Consider the following 27,432-nt stretch of genomic DNA (forward strand, 5'->3'; position numbering starts at 1 on the left):
GTCCCTCTGACAGCAGCCAGCAATTGTTTTCTTACAGTGTGAGGAGAAAAAAAACAGCTGATTGCTGGCTGCTGTTTGCATCACATGATCAGCTGTCATTGGCTGAGAACTGATCACGTGGTAAGGGGCAGGACCGCCCCCTTACTCCGATCTGTGATCAGGTGAGTCTCATGGACTGGCTGATCAGAGGGGGCCGCATCGCCCACCCGGCAATTTAGGTCCGTGCTGTAGCCATCTTTCGGCTATAGCGTTGGCGGGGGGAGGTTACAGTGGCAGAATTTACATCAAAGGTAAGGCTGTTTTTTTCTTTTTTCTTTTTTTTTCGTTTAATTGTATTCATTTTACTTTCTCATACTGACTCTTCCAGGCTTCTCCCCAATCCCTGTGGCTGTCTTCTGCGTCTTCTATGGCATGACATGATTATGTAGTGCAGGCATGTGTTTTACATGCGACACACGCATTAATCTGCTTTGTTTTCTTAACAATACCCATACTTAGAGCTGTCTGACTGCCTGTCATCCTCAGTCTTTGTTTTGATCAGTGATGTCTACAGCTTCACACTGATTACAGCTGCTTAGTTCCAGGTGTTCCTGATCTGTGCTGTTTCATGCTAACTTCTATGTAAGTGTGCTGTTTATTTTAATTAAGTGTTTTTAATTTGATACTGACTTCAGCGCCCTGCTATTAGTATTCTTCCACATCGTTTTCTTAACACACGAACTCCACTCAGCAAATGTTAACCTGAAAATCCATGGCAGCAACAAAAGCCTCTCTCACACTGACATCCCAATGCAGGGAGTTATCTCTTAGGCCTCTTTCACACGGTCCACCTCCGTAGGCGGATCCGTGTTGCTCAGCGGGGATCGATCCGCGATCCCCGCTGAGCTGGCGGATGACAGCTCCGTCTCCACTTACAGTGCGGAGAGGGAGGTGTCACAGCTCCCGCTGCCCTCTATGGGGGATCGGATGAGAGCTGACCGCTTGTCCGCTCTCATCAGATCCGATCCCTGAACGGATGGAAAAATAGGGTTTCCATCCGTCCAGATTTCACGCACAGGATCGGATGCGGATGGCAGCGGGTGTCAGCGGAGGTGTCTCCGCTGACACCCGCTGCCCCATAGAGCTGCATGGAGGATCCGATCAGATCCGCCTAAAAAACTGACAGGCGGATCTGATCGGATCGCCCGTGTGAAAGAGCCCTAAGGGCTCTTTCACACGGCCGCTCCGCTTGTCCGCAAATCATCCTATTTTTTTGCGGATGATTTGCGGACATAATGCAAGTCTATGGCATTGCGGATGTCAGCGGAATACCATCCGCTGGCATCCGATTTTCTTCCTTTCAGTTCTGTTCCGTTTTTTGGAACGGAACAGAACCCTATTTTTTCATCCGTGTAAAAAACGGAAAGGAAGGAAAATCCGATGTCAACGGTGTCATCCGCAATGCCATAGACTTGGATTATGTCCGCATATCATTCGCAAACGGATGGGATGATATGCGGGCACACGGAGCGGATGACACAAATGTCATCCGCTCCGTGAAAAAAAAAAAAAAAAAAGTCCCGCAGCGGAGCGGCTGTCTGAAAGAGCCCTAAGAATTCAGGGATGTGGAGCTGTCTTAGTATCTTCAGCACCTCAGTCTCAGACATGGGCAGTGCTGATGGGCAGTCTAATCATGGAAAATTCCAAAAATTATTGGATTTAGAAAATTGTTTAACCACTTTATTACCAGCGGAGGATTTTGCTGTCTTACATCCAGGCCACTTTTTGCGATTCGGTGCTGTGCGACTTTAACTGACAATTGCGCGGTTGTGCGACACTGTACCCAAACGAAATTTACGTCCTTTTTTCCCACAAACAGAGCTTTCTTTTGGTGGTATTTGATCACCTGTGCGACTTTTACTTTTTGTGCTATAAACAAAAAAAGAGCGTTTATTTTTAAAAAATAACAATATTTTTAACCTTTTTTTTATATGAAATTCCTCCCCAAAAAAATGTAAAAATCAAAATTTGTTTTAATTTTTGGCCAATTTGTTTTCTGCTACCTATGTTTGTTAAAAAAAAAATCACAATAAGCGTATTTTGATTGGTTTGCGCAAAAGTTATTGCGTTTACTAACTAAGGGAAAGATTTCTGTCATTTTTGGTGTTTTTTTTTTTTTAACGAGTAATGGCGGCGATCTGCGTTTTTTTTTTTTTTTTTTTTTTGCGGGACTGCGACATTGCGGCGGACAGATCGGACCCTTGACTGACATTTTTTACACTTTTGGGGTTACCAGTGACATTACTGCAGTAATCAGTGCTATATATATGCACTGTTACTGTAAAAATGACACTGGCAGGGAAGGGGTTAATTTTATTGGAGAGGGAGGGGTTAATGTATGCCTGGTGCTTACTGACATGTGTGGGGGGAGGTGACTGAGTGACACAGGGACAGATCGCAGGTTCAGCTATGCTAAACCCTGCAATCTGTCCCTGCCTGTCACTTAGGAGATCCGCCTGCTCTGTTTACACAAGCGGGCGGATCTCCTCACTCGATTCCCCGATGATCGGGGAAGAGCAGCGATCGCCGCTGCTCCTCCCCTGGCCCGACTCCCGCTGTGAATGAATACAGCGGGAGCACGCCTCCGGCGGCGCGCGATCGCCGCCTACTGGGGGAGGAGTCCACCGACGTAGTACTACGTCGCTGGACGATAACGAGCCACTTTGCCACAGTAGAGCTCCAGTGAGTGGTCGGCAAGTGGTTAAAATGTTCATGATGCTAATTCCGCTGCGAAATGCTGTGCTGATGCATGTAAAATATGACTGCTAGACATGGAACCCTTAGTGCTCCTTTTATGTCCTTGGCGCTTGAGATAGTTCACTGAAGTGGAAAATTGTATTCTGGGCTTTCCATAGTTTTTCCTTGTGCATCCATTGGCAGTGTACTAAAGCTGTGCACCTTTCTGTTGCTATCGCATCATTACAAGTGGGTATTTGTATGCTGCCATTGAATGCAACAGGAAATTAAAATGACTGAAACCGGAGTATAGTTTTCTGTTTTCTCGGCACATTGTGGCACCTTACCAATTGGATGAGAGCGCCCAATGATGAGTTCCCAGCCTGACTCAATTTTGTTCCAGGAATGGGACATGCTACATTCAGTTTATACAGCGCTCCCAGCAGTTGCATCTGTTAAAGAAATCATTTGGGCCTGTTTTGCTGCTTTGCAGTTATTAAACCCCATAAACCAGGCACGTGAAATTATTTTTTTTGCTAGAAAATAATTTAGAACCCCCAAATATTTATATATATATATATATATATATATATATATATATATATATATATATATATATATATATAATGTGTGTGTGTATATATGTATATATATTTTTTTGTTTTTTTTAAGCAGAGGCTCTAGAGTATAAATTGGTGGGTTTTTCAATTTTTGTATGTCACAAGGTATTTGCGCAGCGGTTTTTCAAATGCAGTTTTTGGGGAGAAAAACTACACTTTTTTTTAAATTTAATGTAAAAAAGAAAAAAAAAAACTATATATAACCCAATTTTTTGTAAAATCTAAAATGTTATGTCGAGTAAATGGATACAAAACAGGTCACGCTTTAAAACTGTGCACGCCCGCATAATGGGGACAAATTATGTAAATTTTATCATCTGCAGACGCTTTAAAAGCCTTTACAGGTTACCCCTTTAGATATACAAAGGATGTCTAGTGCTAGAATTACTACCCATGATCTGACGTTCACAGTGATACCCCACATGTGTGGGTCAAGCGCAGTTTGCGTGCATTCAGGACCGAAGCACAAGTTACCTTTGCGCACTAGCACAGGGGGACTGGGGCGCTTTAAATTTTTATTTTTGATTACATTTTTTGCTGTCACAAGGAATGTAAACATCCCTGTGACAGGTGCTCTTTATGGAGGGATCTGGGGTTTAGAAGACCCCAAATCCCTCCTTTGTACTTGAAAGTATTCAAAAACACCAATCTTGGCGTTTTGATTACTTTTTATTTTAAAAAACTGGCGCCTTTATGATTCCAGTAAACCGACATCACTTCTGGGTAACCATATCCGAGACCCGATAAAAGCCAATCCCAGCTTTCTTTGGGTCTCCCGCCAGCCGGTAGACGTTCCGGCTGGTTGTTGGGGGTCTACCAGTGGGACGGGAAGCATGGTGAGCCGGGGGGGGGGGGGGGGGGTTGGGAGTGGAATGTTCCCACCCGCTGCTTGTAATAACTGAGTGGCATTACTCTGGTAAAACCACTTGAAGTCAAATGACATACCAGGTACGAAATTTTGCCACACATGTTACGGTCTGATTGTATAATCTCCTTTATATCTACCAACAAGTATGTCATACAAGAGCGTGCCTGAATTGATTGGATAGATTAGGTAGAGCTAAGGCTGGTTGTACAGAGGAGGTGTGGTCATATTGTGAGGTATATGGTGAGTGTTTCAACTGGTGGTCTGACAACAAACTGTAGCAGTAATCTGAATGGCTAGAAAGCCATGGTGGCTGTGCATTCAAAGGTGTGTCTAGATTTGTTAAAACACAATATTTATTGGGTCAGCAATGTGAAATATAAATCTGCAGTTTTAAGATCTCCCATAAAATGCAGCATTTTTGCTTATGTGTTGCAGTTTTCCGAACTCCATTTTTTTTTTTAGACTATTTTTCATCAGCGGTAGCTGAGGTTGTAAAGAAGTACATTTTCTGCATTCTCTGCCTATCTGTAACACTTTGACCTTGCCTTACACCTAATTTCACTTAGGAAATGATATTGCTGATACCATGACTAATTGACTAAAGATGTGACTTTTTTTCCTTTGTCGCAGAAATGATAAGCTAACGAAAGTAGCAACTATTTGATATTCAATAGGCATGATCTTTCTTGATTGAGCAATTCATTAATTGTATCTGTTAAGTTTTATTGCCTTGCCAAAGTCAGGAATCGGTATTGCACTTTTTTTTTTTTTTTTGAGTTGTAGAGTCAAATCAAGAGCTTTTGTCAACATTGGTAAGCTTGCAGTAATGAAAGCAAAACTATGAAAGTGGAAAGACAGATATGATTCATTGCTGGGTGTTAATTTAGTTGACTGTAACAAGACATCGCTTATCTTTGGGGTGGAAAGTTTTACAGTCATACCGAATAGACACTGCTGATAATAAAAACTGCAGTTGCAAACAAAAAAATAGAATTTCTAGTTTGATCTGCACACTAAATTTCTTGTATGTTCCAAAGAGGTCTTTAAGTGTACTGCATCTTGGTGACTTCTTGTTTCCAGTTCTGTGGATTTCCAGGCTTGAGAAGATCTGTTTACTTTTAGAAAGACTCCTATGACCAGTTGATATTGCCCATATAGTCTGAGTATTTTATATTACTGGAAGAAATTATTCTGAAACTAAAAATGATGGAATAAGCCATTTTGACAAGTTTTAGTTTGTTGGGATTTTTTGCATGGGGAAAAAAACAATCTGCAGCAAAATGTAAAACCCCACTGGGGATAAAATCTCTATCTTCCTGCCTCTCTTCCCCCTCACCCTCCTCCAACCCATACTGCCAATCCTCACCCTCCTCCAACCCATACTGCCAATCCTATTGATTTGCTTACCTTAATTAAGAAGGACCCATACAGGAAGTAAACAAGAAAAGGCCAGAGTTTTACATGGCCACAGCTACAGGGCCTTTAGATACATTTGCCTCAGACTGTACTTTTGCATCAAACAGAGCTAGGAGAGCAGGATTCTTTTTCTACAGCTAGCTGGCAGTGGGCAGGCTTTTCTACTCCGTGTCTGATTTCTAAAGAAAATGAAGTTTAAACTTTGAACACCTTTTTTTCTTTTTGTCTTGCTGTACCTGACCTGTATTTAAATGATTTAAACTGAAAGTACAATTGGGCTTTAACATAGACCATTTTCTCTTTTGTTCATCGGACGCAAAGCTCTATAAATCGTAACTAGTCGGTTATATTGCCTCCCCCAGGAGTAGGACTAGGCAGAAAAAAAAAAAACACCTGGCTTCGCCCATGGGCGGTCCCTAGCTGGTATTTAACCCCCCTCTCTGCTCTAGGTAATTTTTTTAATGTCTAGTCAGGAGTAAGGACCTAGGCTGGGATCTTTGGTCCTAGCAATTTTCTCCTTCCTGTCTTTTTTATTTCTCTCAGGAGATCTACAGTCAACTGCCAGGATGGGCAAAGGGTTGGATAATCAAGATCCAGTGCCCCCCCCCCCCAACCCAGCAAGCAAACGTATGCAGACCACAGCTACGCGCTAGGTTGGCCGTGACATAGCCTCACTGACAGGCTGGCCTGCAAGTTAAACGACTCACAGGGTCACATACAACCAGGCTTGCATCTTAGTCACAGCTCCCCTACTTCGGTAGCGAGGTTTTCTGTCTAGAGCGTTACCCGCACTCTTAAAAGGCAAGTATAGTCCCCCCTCTCCCCTTTTGGTGGTTTTCTTTGGGGTGGATGCGGGTAAGCTCCAGGGGCCGGTCAAACCTGCCTGCAGGTTCCCTCCTCCCATCCTTAAATCCCTCACTGAGCCGGGCCTCCCCCACTCCCATTCCCCCCTGTCTGGACCTAGAGTCTGGTGGGGGTCCCAGGGCAGAGAATGCAGCAGAGACCCCTGGGGTCTCCCCCCCCCCCCCCGTAAGGGTCCTGGGATAGTGTGTGTCCAGCCCTGGGAGCCTGGAGGGGTCCCAGTGTAGGAGACCCCCTAGGTGCATGCGCTGCTGTTTGCAGTGTGGGTATAGTGCAGGGGGGTCCCAGTGCATGGTGCACAGCAGAGTCTCCCCTAAATGTGTGTCCTACCTTCAGAGGGGATCCCCTTGCAAGAGGGTGCAGGAAAGATCTTGGCAGCATGCTTCAATGTTTGTAGCCGATAGTGGCTGACACCTCTTGGGGATACCGAAGCTCCTCCTCTTGCTCAGTTTCCTCTTCCTGTGCCTGGGACATATGAACAGGGATAGCGTCCATGACGATGCTGGGTTTGAATTCTCTGCGTTACTCCGATCGGTAGGGTGAGTCTTTGGGGGGTCCCTGTTCTCTCTCTCTGCAGATAGGTACCCTGAGCCTTGAAGGGATCCTTTAGTGATGCCAAAAGATTGTTTTTGTACTCCAAGGTTTTCCTTTCCTTATGGAACCTTAGTCCCATCTCCCCCACTGACCCCCTCATGAAACCTCACATCTCCCCCCACGGGAACCCCAACTTCCCATGGTTGCACTGAAGGCGGTCCTGCAGTCCTTAGTGTCCACGGGTAGAAGTGGCGTCTGGGCAAAGCCCAGGAGAAAGCGTCCCCCGTCTTCCCCTGCTCAGGCTGTCTCGTCTGATTCTGAGTCTGATGCCGCTCGGGACGCAGCCTGTCCAGGGGGATTCAATATAACACCCCCTGATCCATCCAATAGTGAGGATGATTCCTCCATGTTTGAGCAGCAAATGAAAAAGCACTGGTAGACACACTTATCTCTGCAGTGCGTGAGACTTTAAAGATGGAGCATGCGGCTGATGTAGCCACAGACTGTGGCTGTCATTTGGTATGCACAAGTCGCATCGTACTCCGAAGGTGTTTTTCTTATGTCCCTTATTTTGACATGTTTTACTGCAAGGAATGGGGAACAACCAAAATTACCCTTTGTCGTTCCCTAATATTTTGCTGTATGTTACCCTTTTGAGGAGTCTCTTTTCAAAAAAGTGGGCTAGTCCACCAGTGGTGGAACCTCCTGTTTCCAGGTTGAATAAAGCAACCATGATCACAGTAGAGGAATCCCCGTCCTTTAAGGACCCGACTGACAAGAAAGCAGAGGCTGTGGCATTCAGCATGTTTACTATGGCTGGTTCGGCATTGCGGCCAGTCTTTGCCTCAGCCCACGGGGTCCTCTGACAGATGCCCCAGGCGTCCAAAGTCCACTTTAACCACTTACCGCAAAGTAACGTAGATCTAGGTCGGCAAAATTTGCGGTAGTATACCGGGATGATGCCTCTAGCTAGAGGCACCATCCCAGTACCGTGGTTTAGAGCCAACGGTCGGCTTTCCGTCGGTAACGACCGATGCAGCTCGGGAGCCGCTCGATCGTTACCCGGGTGAGCGGGAGGGGACGTCCCCTACCTCCTGCCGCCTTCCATGACTTTGCTCGGGGCTCCCGTCCCACGGGAAGCCCTGAGCACCCAGCCGGTACGTCCGCCGGCTGGATGGAGTCCCAATCAAAGACGGAAACGGCTTTGATCGGGTCTCCGATAAAGTAACCCGGAGGCGGCGTCCATGACGTCGCTTCCGGGTTACTGTGCTGCAAAAGGCGGCAAATTTAAAAAACGGCTGTATGCAAAAACGCAGGTTGTGGAGAAAGTAAAGGCACCACGGGAGTGATATACCTAATTTCTCTTGCCTTTTACATTTGATTGAGGAGGCATGTCCATGCTCCTTCGAGATTATTTAAATGTATGTGTACACATGCATCAATTGGGTTTCTATATATTTAGATATAGGTTTTCTTCCTTCCTTTGATGGGCCCCATGCATTCAGTGTTTTCCGTGATTTTTTTGATACACACACATATATTCCTGAGGCTTTTGTTTTTTTTGCTTTTCTTTCATCCACAGTGTTCAGGTGTTGGACCCATTCATTGGATGGACGATTTCATTGGGCATATTTGTATATCACCGGTTACATTTTAGGGTGTTTCTTCTACAAGCACTTTTGCTTTGTTCATGTTTATAATATATATTTTTTTTAATGTAATATGTTTTTTGCACATGTATCGTGGTGTTTTAAATATTTAGTTGAATGTATTTGTTTGGAGCAAATTTATCTAGTATTAACAGCTGATTTTTGGCTATTTAAGAGTCTACATCATTAGTGCTAGTGGGTTATGACTAAGCGATTCATTTTGTGAAAAGCGTTAACCATGCTCTTTCCATGTGTCATGAAGTCATTTTTGATTTTTCTTTGTTTGATGATTTTACTACAATAAAGATCTTGGGAGTATTTTGAAGTACAGTCACTTTATTTTTCATTGGATGCATTGGCTAGACCACCGACTGGACCTGGACTCAATCTCCTAGGAGCCTCCATCCTAACCTAGAGCTTTGCCCAGCTTACTACTAGTACTGAGGAGCTTTTCTCACGCCTGAAACTAATTTGTGCTACTTTGAAGGAGAAGTCTATCTGCTATCAGCAAGGACTTCGCCAGAGCTTAACCGAGAGATGTCCTCAAGTGTGAATATCTCTTGGGAGTATCCCACTAAATTCTTTTCCTTACCCAATTTCTTAAAAAATAAAACCACAAACAAAACCCCTAGACTGGTCATTGAGGACAACGAGTAAAAGTGTGTGCACCTAGCTGTGTGAATCTACCTGGTGTCTGGCTACGAAGCAAAAGTTTGGAAGCCCCAGTCAAACTGTTAGCTGCTCCTACGGGGTAGCACTACACTTGTGTAGATAATGGTACTCGTTGCTTGTTTAGATATTGGTACTTGTTCTTGCTGGTTAAAATGGTATTTATTTACATTTTTTACAATATAGTATAGAGCAGCTACTGTGTTTAGGGAAGATTTATATTAAGCAGTTATTTTTTCTTCAGTACATCGTATGTTTTCCCAAGACAAGGTGTACCAAAAGTGTGTAAATTTTAAAGTCTTTGTGTCACTTATACATATCAAGGGATACGTAAAAATAATATCTTTAGTCAATTGTTGGGTTTTAGAACAATGTGGGGAAACCTGTGAGTGGGGATGTTTTTATTTATTTTTTTAATTTTGTGTCCCCAGTGGAGACTTTTCACCTTGCCACTTTTTGTATGGCAACCGTAAAAATGGAAGGGGGATAGAGTAGAGTAAAAAAACGTTTGTAATTGTCCCTATTCTACAAAAGTAAAAAAAATAAATCAGAGTAAAGTTAAACGAATAGATATAGGTATGCGCCCAAGTAATTATTCAGAAAATCTGACCTGTTAATTGCCTGTAGCTTCTTATTGATAAAGATCCTAGTGAATTGATGAGCTGAATATGCTCTCCAGACCCCCAAATATCTATCTGCACTAAACACCTGACCAGTACATGTTAATATATTGAAACATTTTTTTTTCTTTAGTATGCCTAATGCACATTCAAAAAAAATTAGGTCATATGTAATTTTTCTTTTTTTTTTTTATAAATATACTTTTTTTTTTTTTGCTAAACCGATATAAATTTACTTTTTTTTTTTTTCTGTATTTTTGTGCTCTGGGAAATTGACAACCGCTAAATCAAAATCTGGTCCATTTCTAATAGCAGTCAAAGCTTAGACACATTTGTATGTGCCCCAGAAAGCCTCTGTGTACTTATAACACCTTTTGCAGTTTCTAATATTTAAGATGACATACCAGCATGTGTGCATTTAAATAAACTTTTAGATTTTTTTTGGTGACTAAGGGTCCTTTCACACGGCCGCTCCGCTGCTTTAGTCCGCTGCGGGACTTTTTTTCTTTTCACGGAGCGGATGACATTTGTGTCATCCGCTCCGTGTGCCCGCATATCATCCCATCCGTTTGCGGATGATATGCGGACATAATGTAAGTATATGGCACTGCGGATGTCAGCGGATGACACCGCTGACATCCGATTTTCCTTCCTTTCCGTTTTTTACACGGATGAAAAAATAGGGTTCTGTTCCATTCGAAAAAACGGAACAGAACTGAAAGGAAGAAAATCAGATGTCAGCGGATGGTATTCCGCTGACATCCGCAGTGCCATTCACTTACATTATGTCCGCAAATCATCCGCAAAAAAATAGGATGATTTGCGCACACACGGAGCGGCCGTGTGAAAGGACCCTAAGGTTTAAAACCATAGGGATTCAATACATTGTGTAAATTTCAAAAACTGCTGCCTAGTATGTTTCTATGTTTAAGAAAACTGTAGCATTGCTCTTGTATCTGATTTACTTTCTATATTTTGCAGAACAAGGAAGAAGTTATGGCGGTAAGACTTCGAGAAGCAGATAGTATTGCAGCTGTGGCAGAGCTCCAACAACATATAGCAGAGCTAGAGATTCAGGTAAATCTGTTTGTTGGGTTTTCTTAGGATTCCAAAAAAGCTTTGTGATTACTGAAAGGGGAACTCAAATTTTTTGTGGGCACAGCCTTCATAAAGCACTTTGGATTTATAAACCGGCCACAGCAGAACCCTTTTTTTCACACTTCAAGAGGTAGTCACCTGAAATGGTCTTCCAACAGTCTTGAAGGAGTTCCCAGAGATGCTTAGCACTTGTTGGCCCTTTTGCCTTCACTCTGCAGTCCAACTCACCCCAAACCATCTTGATTGGGTTCAGCTCCGGTGACTGTGGAGGCCAGGTCATCTGGCGCAGCACCCCATCACTCTCCTTCTTGGTCAAATAGCCCTTACACAGCCTGGAGGTGTGTTTGGGGTCATTGTCCTGTTGAAAAATAAATGATGGTCCAACTAAACGCAAACCGGATGGAATAGCATGCCGCTGCAAGATGCTGTGGTAGGCATGCTGGTTCAGTATGCCTTCAATTTTGAATAAATCCCCAACAGTGTCACCAGCAAAGCACCCCCACACCATCACACCTCCTCCATGCTTCACGGTGGGAACCAGGCATGTAAAGGCCATCCGTTCACCTTTTCTGCGTCACACACGGTGGTTGGAACCAAAGATCTCAAATTTGGACTCCTCAGACCAAAGCACAGATTTCTACTGGTCGAATGTCCATTCCTTGTGTTCTTTAGCCCAAACAAGTCTCTTCTGCTTGTTGCCTTTCTTTAGTTGTGGTTTCCTAGCAGATATTCTACCATGAAGGCCTGATTCACAGTCTCCTCTTAACAGTTCTAGAGATGTGTCTGCTGCTAGAACTCCATGTGCCATTGACCTGGTCTCTAATCTGAGCTGCTGTTAACCTGCGATTTCTGAGGCTGGTGACTCGAATGAACGTATCCTCCGCAGCAGAGGTGACTATTGGTCTTCCTTTCCTGGGGCGGTCCGCATGTGAGCCAGTTTCTTTGTAGTGCTTGATGGTTTTTGTGACTGCACTTGGGGACACTTTCAAAGTTTTCCAAATTTTTCGGACTGACTGACCTTCATTTCTTAAAGTAATGATGGCCACTCGTTTTCCTGTACTTAGCTGCTTTTTTCTTGCCATAATACAAATTCTAACTAAATAGTCTATTCAGTAGGACTATCAGCTGTTTATCCACCTGACTTCTGCACAACACAACTGATGGTCCAACCCCATTTATAAGGCAAGAAATCACACTTAATAAACCTGACAGAGCACACCTGTGAAGTGATAACCATTTCAGGTGACTACTTTTTTAAGTGTGACTACAATTTTCATAGTCATGAAAATAAAAAAAACTCTTTGAATGAAGGTGTGTCCAAACTTTTGGTCTGTTTTGGTCAGATAAAGTCCTTATGCATATACTGCTTGTGCTCTTAAACAGCTGAAAAATAGAGGATTCTTATAAAAGTGCTCGTGCTTGAATACTTAATAGTGCAGACCACTCCGTGCTCCCCTCTTGTGTCCCCACTCACCAAACAATGGGGAGATTAAACGTATATTCAGAGACTTTGCTTTGCCACTTAGTGGATGCTGGAACAAGAATTTCTCCCAGGTTCTCCCAGTTCTCCTGTGATTTCTGGACTCTCTGGTACCCAAATCAAAGAAGAGCCTCCATAGCGTAAAACTATTAAGGATAAAAAGCAAAAGTAATACACTTACATTTGATGATAGTAATGCGCTTAGCCGTATAGTGGGAGAGCGCCGTCTCAGCGTGCGGTTCACTACTATACCAGAAGTGACGTTTTTTCAAGGTTCACATTGCCTATATCATTAGCAGCCTATGATAGAGTATTAAGCTGTTCTTAATTAGTGCTATAGGAGCACTGATACAACTCTCGCTACTTAGAATTATTCTTACCTGTAAGTAAAATTAATATCTCCTAAATGTGCACCCTTTAGGAGATTTTCAGGTTTTGCAGCTGGAGACGTCACCGCTGCATTGCATTCTGAATTGAGAGTACAATGAATGTGTTGCGGCTGTGACTCCCGTGAGCATGAGTGACATCATCGTGGCTTGGCCATTCAAGCGTCCAGAGCTGGCAAACCCAAAAGGAACACTGGGTAAAAATGGAAGCCCTTTCTGTGGTGACGGCGCACAGCTGGAGGGCTTTGTTTTACAGAAGTCTTTAATATCGTTAGTAAGCAATGCATACTAGCAGCATATTCTGCCATTAACCACTTAAGGACCGAGCCTATTTTTGACACATTTTGTTCACAGGTTAAAATCAGTATTTTTTGCTAGAAAACTACTTGGAACCCCCAAGCATTATATATATTTTTTAGCAAAGATTCTGGAGAATAAAATGGCGGTCATTGCAATATTTATTGTCACACAGTATTTGCGCAGCAGTCTTTCAAACGCCATGCTTTTGGAAAAATTATGAAAAATTACATTTCACTGCATTTAAAAAAAACTAAATCATAAACTTAGCCCATTTTTTTTGTATATTGCGAAAGATGTCAGATCGAGTAAATAGATACCCAACATGTTAAGGTTTAAAATTGCGCACACCCACCTAATGGCGACAAACTACGGTCAATAAAAATCTCCATAGGTGACGCTTTAAAAAATTTTAACGGTAACCAGTTTAGAGTTAGAGAGTTTTTAAATTATTGCTCACGCTCTGGCGATCGTGGCGATATCTCACATGTGTGGTTTGAACTGCGATTTGTGGGCGCGACTTCCGTATACATCTTTTTTCGTGTGCGAGCTCACGACGATGGTGGTGGCTAAAAATTTTTATATTTTTTTCCTATTTTATTTTTTTAATTTTAAGCATAGGCTTAAAAAAAAAAAAAAATCTTAACTTTTATTACTGTCACACGCAATGTAAAAATCCCTTGTGACACCAATATGCAGTGACAGGTACTCTTTATGGAGGGATCGGGGGTCTAAAAGACCCTAGACCCCCCCACTACACTTCCATGTATTCAAAACGCTGAAAATGGCATTTTTTAATACACACTTTTTAAATTTTGTTGCCTTTAGCAACCGAGTAACCCGGACGTGACCTCATGGACGCCACCTCCGGGTTACGTCATTGGAGACCTGATCGAAGCCGCATTCGGCTTTGATCAGGACTCCATCCAGCCTGCGGACACGCGGGCAGAACCGCTGAATGTGGCTCGCTGGGGTAACCATCGAGCGGCTCCCGAGCCGCATTGGTCGTTACCGCCGGAAAGCCGATCGCCGGCTCTAAAAAAGGGTACCCGGATGGTACCCTTTTAGCTAGAGGCATCACGCCGGTACAACCACTTAAAGGCAGCCGACGTAGACCTACGTCAGTTTGCGTTTGGTGGTTAACTTGCAGAGGGTCTGATTTTTTTATTTTTTTTATTCTTAGATTTTACTACCGCTTTAATCATTCATACAAAAGCGAAGGGAGAAAAAAACTGTTGCTGTAACTGCTTAAAAAGTGAAAAAAAATAAAGGAATTAAAGCATAGTAAGAAAATGCTAATTTTACATAGTGGTGAGCTGCAACGTATTAAATATTTTGCTTTTTGGATTTAATACTGCTTTAAATATCAGTTTGAATGGCTGTCTTAATTTAACTTCATGTAGTACGTAAAAAAATATAAATGAAAAAAATTCATTCTGAAGCTGTGAATTCAGCTAATAAATTAGTTGGGCACCATCTAATGGGTATCTGGAGAAACCAGCCACCCAGCATAAGTTGATGTCTGTCCCTGGTTTGCTTTAAAGCAGAACTAAACCCTCCTGACATTTACAGCCGAGGAAGCTGCCAACTTGGCTTCAGCTTTATCTGCTGTTGTCAAGGTTCTGTCCATGTGATCAGTTGGCACACTATTTGATGGTATGACAGTTCGGTTGAGAGCTAGCATAAGCACACTAGTAACCATTATCATTCAAGGCATCTCCTAAATGCAATTCTTTGGGGGGGGGGGGGGACTAACATTGGAGACTCACAAAATTTAGTTAGGACTGCAGTACACTAGGATGTTGAGGAGTGGCCCTGCAGCTTATGCATATACAGTGAGAGGAAAGTGTTTGATCCCCTGCTGATTTTGTACGTTGCTCACTGACAAAGAAATGATCAGTCTACAAATTTAATGGTGGGTTTATTTTAAGTGAGAGAATAACAAAATTATCTAGAAAAAGTATTTAAAAAAAAAGTTTTATAAATTGATTTGCATTTTAACCACTCTACTACCGCTCACGGTAATAGTACTGCGGCAGAGTGGCTCGTTCCCGTCCAGTCACGTAGTATTAACGTGACTGGACTCCTCCCCTTCTGGGCGGCGCTTGCGCGCCGCCGGAGGCTCGCTCCCGCTGTTTTCATTCACAGCGGGAGTCGGGCCAGGGGAGGAGCAGCGGCGATCGCCGCTGCTCTTACCCGATCGTCGGGGATCGAGTCTGGAGATCCGCCCGCTGTGTGTAAACACAGCGGGCGGATCTCCATAGTGACAGGGAGTGACAGATCGGACTGTTCAGCATAGCTGGACATCCGATCTGTCCATGAATCACATAGTCACCTCCCCCCCTACACGTCAGTAAGCACCAGGCATACATTAACCCCTCCCTCTCCAATAAAATTAACCCCTTCCCTGCCAGTGTCATTTTTACAGTAACAGTGCATATATATAGCACTGATTACTGCAGTAATGTCACTGGTACCCCCAAAAGTGTCAAAAATGTCAGTCAGGGGTCCGGTCTGTCCGCCGCAATGTCGCAGTCCCGCAAAAAAAATCGCAGATCGCCGCCATTACGCGTTAAAAAAAAAACACCAAAAATGACAGAAATCTTTCCCTTTGTTAGTAAACGCAATAACTTTTGCGCAAACCAATCAAAATACGCTTATTGCGATTTTTTTTACCAAACATATGTAGCATAAAACAAATTGGCCAAAAACTTTTAAAAAAATTGGTTTTTACATCTTTTTTGGGGGGAATTTCATATAAAAAAATGTGAAAAATATTGTTATTTTTTCAAAATAAACGCTCTTTTTTTGTTTATAGCGCAAAAAGTAAAAATCGCACAGGTGATCAAATACCACCAAAAGAAAGCTCTGTTTGTGGGAGAAAAAGGACGTAAATTTCGTTTGGGTACGGCGTCGCACGACCGCGCAATTGTCAGTTGAAGTCGCACAGCGCCGAATCGCAAAAAGTGGCCTGGACGGAAGACAGCAAAATCCTCCGGTTGTAAAGTGGTTAATGAGTGAAATAAGTATTTGATCCCCTATCTCAATCAGTAAGATTTATGGCTCCCAGGTGTCTTCTATACAGGTAACAAGCTGAGATTAGGAGCATTGTCTTAAATGGATTGCCCCTAATCTCAGCTTGTTACCTGTATAAAAGACACCTGTCTGCAGAAGCAATCTACTTCCAGTCTCTCCACCATGACCAAGACTAAAGAGCTGTCTAAGGATTTCAGGGACAAGATTGTAGACCTATGCAAGGCTGGAATGGGTTACAAAACCATCGCGAAGCAGCTTGGTGAGAGGGTGACAACAGTTGGTGCGATTATTCGCAAATGGAAGAAACACAAAATAGCTGTGAGTCTACCTCGGTCTGGGACGCCATGCAAAATCTCACCTCGTGGAGTTTCAATGCTCTTGAATGGTGAGGAATCAGCCCAGATCTACACAGGAGAATTTTGTCAATCTCAAAGCAGCAGGGACCATAGTCACCAAGAAACTAATTGGTAACACACTAAGCTGTGAAGGACTGAAATCCTCCAGCGCCCGCAAGGTCCCCCTGCTCAAGAAGGCACATGTACAGGCTCGTCTGAAGTTTGCTAATGAACATCTGAATGATTCAGATGAGAGCTGGGTAAAAATGTTGTGGTCAGATGAAACCAAAATCGAGCTGTTTGGAATCAACTCAACTCGCCATGTTTGGAGGAGGAGCAATGCTGCCTAGGACCCCAAGAACACTATCGCCACCGTCAAACATGGAGGTGGAAACATTCTGCTTTGGGGGCCTTTTTCTGCTAAGGGGACAGGACAACTTCACTGCATCAAAGGAAAAATGGACGGGGTCATGTACTGCCAAATCTTGGGTGAGAACCTCCTTCTCTCAGCCAAAGCATTGAAAATGGGTCGTGGATGGGTATTCCAGTATGACAATGACCCAAAATACATGGCCAAGGCAACAAAGTAGTGGCTCAAGAAGAACACATTAAGGTCCTGGAGTGGCCTAAGCCAGTTTCCAGACCCTAATTCCAGCCTTAAACCTTAACGACTTGGAGAGGATATGCAAAGAGGAGTGGAACAAAATCCCTCCTGAGATGTGTGCAGACCTAGTGGCCAATTACAAGAAATGGCTTGCCTCTGTGATTACCAACAAGGGTTTCTCCACCAAGTACTAAGCCACGTTTTTTGAAGGAGTCAAATACTTATTTCACTCATTAAAATGCAAATACATTTTTTAACTTTTTTGAAATGCATTTTTCTGGGATTTTTTGTTATTTATGTCTCATTGTTAAAATACACCTACCAGTACATTTGTAGACTGATCTTTTTTTTGTTAGTGGCCAAACGTACAAAATTAGCAGGGTATCGAATACTTTTTCCCCTCACTGTATTTGCAAATGTGTGAAAACAAAACAAACCCCTGGTTTTAATGTGAACGTTTGTCAAAGTTTGTTGCAGGCTGATTGGTAAGGCCCCGTTCACACCTGAGCGTTTTTAGCTCGTAAAACCCTCATCTCTGAAGTCTCAAAATGCCCAACACGCAAAATCCCATTCATTTCAATGGTCCCTGTCACATATGAGCGTTTTGTGCCTGAGAAAAAAGTACATGAGCTTATTTTTTGGCAGATTACAAGTTTTTTTTTGTTAGATGCCGATGCCTGCCTCCAAACACCTGCAAAAAATACCTGAAAATGATACTCTCAGGTGTGAATGGAGCCTTAAGGCCAGCACACACGTTACAAAAATCGGAAGTAAAATTTTGTTCGTCGAACGATCTGCCGATTTTCTGATTGGATTACGAATTTTGGGACGACAAAAACTGGACGAGCAGGCTATAAAATTTTTATCATACGTCAACACAACTTCCGATTTTTAGTTTAATTAGTACAGTTTTCGTCCAAAAAAAAAAATCATAAGAGCAAGACTAGGCATGCTCAGAGACGAAAGAACACATACAAATAATTCAACACATGACATCACTTCTGGAGTTGAAGTCTGTCGTATGGGAATTTTCGTATGAAAGTAACCTCTTCACTTTCCATATGAGACTAGCATGCAACAAAAAACTGACGAAAGATCGTCCGATAATCTGATCGTGTGCTTTAGTGAGCTGGAAATGTGCTCCTGGCTGCAAAGGCAAGGTATAGGTTGGGGTGGTTTAGATCCACTTAAAGATCATTTGAAGTCAGTGGAACTGTAGAACGGAAAGGAAAAGCTACATGGAACTCATATTTGTTTAAATCTTTCATCTATATGCAACTGTTTGTTCCTTATCAAGCTAATAACCCTTTGAGGTCCGTACAGTTTATTTTCATTCTTGCCTGTGTTCAGTTCACATAAAATACTCTTAAAAGTGAACATTAGTAAGCTAGCATTGTTTAGTTCTGTGGGTTATTGGCAATGCACACAGATTTTGCATCGCACAATGTACTGACCTCATGCAATCCATTTGACTCCCCTGTCTGTAAGGCCTAATGAGCCCATAATAAACCTTTCATGTTGAGCTAAAATATTTTCTGAACCTGTGTGCTAATTTTAACATGATGGTTTCTGTGTTTTTTGGAGCACATCTGTCGTGTGCAGATTGAGTGTTTTTTTTATCTTTTGAAGCTTAAGCCTTCACTGCAATAGATGAGTGTAACCTTGTATTTGACCACTACTCTATTCATAGATTTCTGTGCTTTTATTCTCATGTATTCCTTCACTGTGGCTTTTCTCATGCTTCATAAATGTGTTCAATTTGTGTGGGGAATATATATATATATATATATATATATATATATATATATATATATATATATATATATATATATATATATATATATATATATATATATAAAATGTGTGTATATTCTCACCGGCCAATTTTATTACATACACCTGTTCAATTGCTTGATAACACAAATTGCTATCACATGGCAGCAACTCAATGCATTTAGGCATCTAGACGTGGTGAGGGCATCTTGCTGAAGTTCAAACCTGAGCATCAGAATGGGGAAAAAGATTTAGGGCTCTTTCACACGGGTGGTCCGATCAGATCTGCCTGTCAGTTTTTTAGGCGGATCTGATCGGATCCTCCATGCAGCTCTATGGGGCAGCGGGCGTCAGCGGAGGTCACCTCCGCTGACACCTGCTGCCATCCGCATCTGATCCTGTGCTGAAATCTGGACGGATGGAAACCCTATTTTTCCATCCGTTCAGTAATCGGAGCGGATCTGATGAGAGCGGACAAGCAGCAGCAGAGGGCAGCGGGTGCTGAGACACCTCCCTCTCCGCTCTGCAAGCGGAGACGGAGCTGTCATCCGCCCGGCTCAGCTGGGATCGCGGATCGATCCCCGCTGAGCAACACGGATCCGCCTGCGGAGGCGGACCGTGTGAAAGAAGCCTTAGGCAAATTTGAACGTGGGCTGGTCTGAGTATTTCAAAAAGTGCTTATCAACTGGGATTTTCACGCACAGCCGTCTTTAGGGTCTTAAAGAGAATATCCAGTGAGCGGCTGTTGTGTGGGCGAAAACTTCTTGTTGATGTTCGAGGAGATCGAGCAGACTGGTTCGAGGTGATAGAAGGGCAACAGTAACTCAAATAACCACTAGTTACAACCAAGTTATACAGAATACCATCTCTGAACGCACAACACAGCGAACCTTGAAGCAGATGCGCTACAGCAGCAGAAGACCACACTGGGGCCACTCCTGTTAACGAAGAACAGGAAACTGAGGCTACAATTCAAACAGGCTCCCTAAAATTGGACAATGGAAGATTGGAAAAACATTGCCTGGTCTCAATTTCTTTCTTTTTTTTCCAAAAAGTTTTATTTGGTTTTTAACAACAAATACAGAGTAGATGGTACAGACAGATTCTGGATACAGGTAACCGTTGTGGGCCTCATCCACAACCATTTTACATACAGCTTCATTGTACCGAACATTAAATCACCATAAGAGGTTGAAACTGAAGAAAACATAAGGGAATGTCAGCTGGTAGCTGTTGGCCTTTTTAACAATGAAGCACTTCTGTGGGATATCGGAGAGAAGAAAACATAAAAGAAATAAGAGATCTGGTACGCTTGACTGTCCACATACAAATAGAAGTAGAGCTTGAGGGGAATGGACCCCATGAGGTCAACCCTTACTACAGAGTATGATACCCTTTACTTTCTATTGGTTAAGTACATGACAGTGTGTCCCGTTTTCTGGACTTATGGTGATAATTAAATGTTGGATCGTTTGAAGCCCAACTTATTGAATATTTGGCCTTGTGTGTTTCAAGTGAAACATTGTGCCAGAAGATGCTGTACATGATGATTCTTCCACGAGATATGTTTAACGCTGGGTGGGAGGTATGGGGGGGGAGAGAACAAGAGAAAGAACAGAAGGAAAGAGGTCGAATCAGTGGTAGTACCACATAAAAGCACTTAATAAAATTAATAATGAGGGGATCTGATGGAGTCTCAATTTCAGCTGCGACATTCAGATAGTAGGGTCAGAATTTGTCGTAAACAACATGAAAGCATGGATCCATCCTGCCTTGTATCAACGGTTCAGGCTGGTGGTGGTGTAATGGTGTGCGGGATATTTTTCTTGGCACACTTTGGGCACAATTGAAGAACTTTTCAATGTCACAGCCTACTTGAGTATTGTTGCTGACCATGTTCATCCCTTTATTTTTACAGTGTACCCAACTTCTGATGGCTCCTTCCAGCAGGATAATGCGCCATGTCACAAAGCTTAAAGTGATTGTAAAGTCTCATTAAAATAAAATAAACATGTTGTACTTACCGCCTCTGTGCAGTTGGTTTTGCACAGAGCAGCCCGGATACTCTTCTTGGGTCTCTCCATTGCTGCTCCTAGCCCCTCCCTGTATATTAGGGATGGAGGTGCATCAGTTGGGGGACGGGTGCACATATTGGACTACATATTGTTAGAAAATGTTAGCGTTTCAGGCAAGTACAGCAATTTATAATCTGTGCTTCCAAAAATAATTTGAAGGAAAGTGCCAGTTGGAGCGGAGCTGCTGGTGCACACAGTGTTAAGAAAGCATGAGTTGATTGTAATATGTGCAGAGCTGGAAGACTTGTCACTGCTGGCTTTATTCAATGCTCTGCTGTGTGCTTCTGCTGTCAGCCTCCTTTATCCATGCTAAACAGTGTGGATGAATGAATCTCCCACTGGTGCTGCCAGCCATCAGAATACTTAACAGCACCTGCATCTGATTGGATAAAGCAGATTGCCGACAATTTTACACCGGACTTCTTCAATTTTTCGGTCAAAGGATGTCGGGTGGGAGGGTGCTGATAGGGCCACCCACAACAGTTTTGCTCAGTGTTATGGCAAGCTTTAAGCACCGTACACACGAGAAGAAATTCGGCTGGGAAATTTCGTCCGACCGATCTGCCGATTTTCGGATTGTTAGAATGGTGCTTTCGACAGCTGACTCCGAATTTTCGGCTGACAAAATCCTGATGTGCAGGCATTCAATTTTTTGTCCTCCGTCAAAACACGTCCGATTTTCGTCTCATTAGTACAGATTTCGATGGGGAAAAAATCTTATGAGCAAGACTAGGCATGCTCAGAGATGAAAGAACACATAGAAAGCAATCCAACACATGACATCACTTCTGAAGTAGAATTCTGTCGTACGGTAAAATTCGTGTGCAGTCTAGAGCACATTCCAACCAACAGACACGCACTCTGGACAAAAGACGGACGACCGGTCGGCGGAAATTCGTTGCGTGTGTACGAGGCTTAAGTCTGCCTGACCTGCTGAGGTCTTATCTGGGATGGTGGGGCCCAATAGCATTCCAAAGCAAATTCAGAATATCAATAATTACAGGGAGGTGAAATGGAAGAAACAAGGTAAATTGACATAAAATCTTATGGGAAGATTGTTGCTGATGAAGTGTTTGCTACCACAACATTTCATATTCCTAAACTGTGTATGCTGTACCGTATACTTAAAAGGTATCCTGTACTTTTGTGTTGCTGCTTTTGTGTGAAATATCTGGTAATCCTGGCAGTCCCCCTGCTTTTTAGTTTTAACTGACTACATCTTTCCCAGCATAGTCAGTTTTGCCTGCCTGTCCTCCAGTGATCAGACTTGTGCTGACACCCCTCCTAATCAGCACTTCACTGGGAAGATCAGTATAACATTACTTCTCTGCCCCCTGCAGTCAACACCTCTTATGCACCTGAGACCAGAGGTTATGTGATCACTTATAAAAATAAGAGGTATTTATTATATACAGTCAGGTCCATAAATATTGGGACATCTACACAATTCTAATCATTTTGGCTCTATACACCACCACAATGGATTTGAAATGAAACCAACAAGATGTGCTTTAACTGCAGACTTTCAGCTTTAATTTGAGGGTATTTACACTCAAATCAGGTGAAAGGTGTAAGAATTACAACAGTTTGTATATGTGCCTCCCACTTTTTTAGGCACGAAAAATAATGGGACAATTTGCTGCTCAGCTGTTCCATGGCCAGGTGTGTTATTCCCTCATTATCCCATTTACAAGAAGCAGATAAAAGGTCCAGAGTTCATTTCAAGTGTGCTATTTGCATTTGGAATATGTTGCTGTCAACTCTCAATATAAGAACCAAAGAGCTGTCACTATCAGTGAAGCAAGCCATCATTGGGCTGAAAACAAAATAAACCCATCCGAGAGAGAGCAAAAACATCATTAGGTGTGGCCAAATCAACTGTTTGGAACATCCTTAAAAAGAACGCACCGGTGAGCTCAGCAACTCTAAAAGACCTGGAAGACCATGGAAAACAACTGTGGTGGATGACCGAACAATTCTTTCCCTGGTGAAGAAAACACCCTTCACAACAGTTGGCCAGATCAAGAACACTCTCCAGGAGGTAGGTGTATGTCTCAAAGTCAACAAGAGAGAACTTCACCAGAGTAGTAGTATAGTGTGATCACAACTAAGAAATCACATAAAATCACATAATTGATATAAATCAAATAATTGATATAAAATCAATAAATCATCAGCTGCTGTTATAAATCAATGGAAATGATAGAAAGGTGTGTACATCTAATTCCATAAAGCAAATCATATGTATACACTAACAGCGCTACCACATAGATGCAGGATATTACGCGTTTCGTCACTGGCGGACTTCTACGGAGGCCCCTTAATTTTTTAACAATAAATGGATAAACCGTTTTGGGACAGTTTCCACTGATGTTGTGTTTGGCTGGACTTTCACCCACATTATCTATTTAGAAGCATGCTTAATATCCTGCATTTATGTGGTAGCGCTGTTAGTGTATACATGTGATTTGCTTTATGGAATTAGATGTACACACCTTTTCTATTTGATTTGATTGTTAATCTGCCCCATTACTTTTGGTCCCATAAAAAGTGGGAGGCACATATACAAACTGTAATTTTCTACACCGTTCACTTGATTTGGATTTAAATACCCTCAAATTAAAGCTGCAAGTCTGCAGTTAAAGCACATCTTGTTTGTTTGTTTCATTTCAAATCCATTGTGGTGGTGTGTAGAGCCAAAAAGAGTAAAAAAGGAATGGACTAATTTACAACTCTCAAACTTCTATTTTATTCACAATATAATATAGATAACATATCAAATGTTGAAAGTGAGACATTTTGAAATGTCATGCCAAATGTTGCCTCGTTTTGGATTTCATGAGAGCTACACATTCCAAAAAAGTATGGACAGGTAACAATAAGATGACGGAAAAGTTAAAAGTACATAGAAGGAACAGCTGGAGGACCAATTTGCAACATGATTGGGTATCAAAAGAGCCTCTCAGAGTGGCAGTGTCTCTCAGAAGTCAAGATGGGCTGAGGATCACCAATTCCCCCCCCCCCCCCCCCCCAATGCAGCGGCAAAAAATAGTGTAGCAATATTAGAAAGGAGTTTCTCAGAGGAAAAATTGCAAAGAGTTTGAAGTCATCATCATCTACAGTGCCTAATATCATCCAAAGATTCAGAGAGTCTGGAACAATCTCTGTGCGTAAGGGTCAAGGCCGAAAAATCCATACTGGAGGCCTGTGATCTTCGAGCCCTTAGATGGCACTGCATCGCATACAGGAATGCTACTGTAATGGAGATCACAACATAGGCTCAGGAATACTTCCAGAAAAACATGGTCGGTGAACACAATCCACCGTGCCATTCGCTGTTGCCGGCTAAAACTCTATAGGCCAGAAAAGAAGCCATATCTAAACATGATCCAGAAGTGCAGGAGGGTTCCCCTCCTTCCCGTTAGGCACCCCCCTCATCGGTCTGGTGGTCCCTGTGGGACATATCACCCCCCCCCCTCTCCCCCCCACACGCCTTTACAGACGCTGGGGCTGTGGGATGGCCTGATCCACCACCTGTGGTGGGGGCAGGGTGTTCTGCTGGCGAAGGGGATGCGCCGCCGGATTCCAGGCCATCGGCTAGGCGATTTGGATGCAGCTCTTAGTTGCTAGGCTCTCTATTTCAGCAGTGGACCTTCGGTTTTTTGGCTCAAATGCTGGTCTGCAGACCAGACTTCGAAAAAGGCCTTGACTGATCTCCCCTTTCAAGGATATCGCCTGTTTGGAGCTACCCTAGATGACATCATTAGGGGCCTCATCCTTTAATGAGCCTACTTGGCTCATAAGTTTTTTTTTTTTTGTCCCTCAGGGGCGACTGACAAAGGATCAAAGCCATTCAGGGCCTCCTCTGATGGATCTAAGTGAACTTGGTCTTGTAAGTCGAGAGTGGGCTTATCCAGACCCACGGAAAAGGCTCCTACAGCTTGTAGGTGTGCCCTCACCCATATCAGGGTTGGGGGACGTCTTCAATGTTTTCCGGACCTATGGACTTCCCTGGTACAAGACAAGTGGGTACACAAAGTCATACGGTCCAGCTGCAAGATTGAGTATCGCTCTTGTCCCCCCCCCCCCCCCCTGGCAAGGTTCTTTACTTCCAACTTTCGCCTGTCCCCGGACTGCTTACAGGGTCTGTTTTGGGCAGTTCAAGACCTGTTGCTTCAAGGGGTGGTTGTCCCAGTTCTGACATCTGAACGTTTTCAGGGTTTTTACTTAAACCGGTTTACATTTCCCTGGAAGGAAGGCAAGGTGAGTCCAATCCTGGACCTCAAGGTGCTGAACTGCTTTGTGCTGGTGCAGAAGTTCAGAATAGTCCATTCGCACAGTGGTGGCATCCCTGCATCGTGGGGGGGGGGGGGGGGGGGGGATTTTCTTGCCTCTATCAACAGGTATCAAGGATGCTTACCTTCACATTCCAGTATGTGCCAGTCACCAGCACTTCCTCCACTTTGCTGTGGGAGGGGAGCATTATCGGTTTGAGATGTTACACTTTGGTCCCTACTGCTCCGGTGGAAAACCTGGAAATCACTATATGAACACTGACAGAGTTCGGCTGGATTCTGGAGTCTTCTCTGGTTCTGTCCACAAAGCTGGACTATCTGGGTCTGACTCTGGATTCGGCCTTAGCCAGATTGCTCCTTCCTCTGGACAAACTCCAGATACTGCAGTCTGTGATTCATCTTCTGCTATCCAGCAGATGATCATCCCTCCGGACTTGCATACGGGTGCTGGGCCTGATGCGATGGTGTCTACCTTCGAGGCGGTTAGGTTTGCACTGTTCCATATGAGGTCCCTGCAAAGGGAGATTCTGGCCAAATGGAACAAGACTGCAGTCTCTGGAAAATCTAATCCGGCTGAGCCAGGGAACAAAGTCCCATATGGTGGCTTCGTTCTCCGGTGCTTCGGCTGGGTAAATTCTTCCTTCCCTTGTACTGGACTGTGGTCGCCACGGCGTCCTCGGCACAAATTCTGCTCAAGGGATCTGGAAACTGGAAGAGTCCAGACTACCGATTAATGTCTTGGAACTCCGAGTGATCAGACTGTCCCAGGAACATTGGACGGATCGTCTACAGGGAGGTCCAGTGCGCATTCAATTCCACGGCTTATGTTAATCATCGGAGGGGGGGGGCACAAGAAGTGTCCTGGCCGCTCTGGAGGTAGCCGGCATTCTAAGGTGGGTAAAACTGTTCGTTCCAGCCGTCTCCGCTATACACATTCCCGGGTTGGAAAACTGGCAGGGGGATTACCTCAGTTGGCAGGGGTTGGACCAAGGGGAGTGGTCCCTTCATCCAGAGGTGTTTCTTCAGTTGTCTGGTGGGGCATTCCAGAGGTGGATCTGTTGGCGTCCCAGCTCAACAGAAAGGTGCAGAGGTTTGTTGCTCAGTCACATGATCATCGGGCGGATGCTACAGATGCTCTAGTGGCCATATTTAATTTACACCTTTTCTCTTCAGCTTCTGCCAAGGCGTCTATGAAGCATCGAGGCAGAAGGGATTCCAGTCTTCTTAGTGGCCCCGGACTGGCCTTGTCGGGCTTGGTACACCGATCTAATATAGCTGGTCGCCGATGTTCCTTGGAAGCTTCTCAGGGTGGATCTGCTGTCCTAAGGACCAATCTTCTGTCCTGTCCTTCTTTACAGTTGCTGGCTTTGACGGCTTGGCTGGTGAACACCAGGTGCTGATGGATAGAGGTTTGTCTGAGTCGGTGATTCCAACGCTGTTAAATGCTAGCAAACTGCTTCTAGCAAGATCTATCATCATACATGGAAGACGTACATTGTGTTGTGTGAGTCTCTTGGGGCTCATCCTCGTTCTTTTTCGGTGGCTCGTATCTTGACCTTCCTTCATCGGTGGGTTGAGCAGAAACTGGCCTTGAGTACTATCAAGGGCAAGGTGGTGGCCTTAGCGGTCTTCGTTCAACAGCCCTTGGCAACACACTCTGGGGTGCATACTTTTCTGTCTGGCACTTGGCTCCTCCAGGGTGGTCTCCGTTACCGCCTTGGGAACTCAGTTTGGTGCTCTCAGTCCTCCAGAAGCCTCCCTTTGAGAATCTTCCGGAGATTCCCCTGCTTAAGCTGTCCCAGAAGGTGGCATTTTTGGTGGCTATCACCTGTACGCGGAGGGTGTCGGAATTGGTGGCATTATCCTGTCCACCTTACTTAGTGGTTCTTCGCCCCTTCCAAAAGTTGTCTCTGAATTTTATTTGAATGAAGACATTGTGTTGCCTTCCCTGTGTCCCAGGCCAAAAAATTGAAAGGAAATTGCTTTGCATGCCTTGGATGTGGTCCAATTAGGGCGATTAGGGTGTACCTGGCAGATACTGAGTCTTTTAGGAAATCGGACTCACTATTTGTGCTCACGGATGAGCTTCAAAGGGTTGTCC

The 27,432-nt window shown here is 43.7% G+C and overlaps 1 protein-coding gene across 3 annotated transcripts in view; it reads left to right on the top strand.

Annotated features, from left to right (window-relative positions):
• Window positions 1-27,432, top strand: part of EVI5 (ecotropic viral integration site 5) — a 340,313-nt gene that overhangs the window by 220,153 nt on the left and 92,728 nt on the right. For all 3 annotated transcript variants that reach the window (XM_082265052.1, XM_082265053.1, XM_082265054.1), the window contains one exon: window positions 10,934-11,029. In XM_082265052.1, the coding sequence (XP_082121178.1) occupies window positions 10,934-11,029 (96 nt within the window). The remainder of the gene's footprint in view (window positions 1-10,933; window positions 11,030-27,432) is intronic.

The sequence above is a fragment of the Pelophylax lessonae genome (genome assembly GCF_965119305.1).
Source record: "Pelophylax lessonae genome assembly, chromosome: 8".
Classification (NCBI taxonomy): domain Eukaryota; kingdom Metazoa; phylum Chordata; class Amphibia; order Anura; family Ranidae; genus Pelophylax; species Pelophylax lessonae.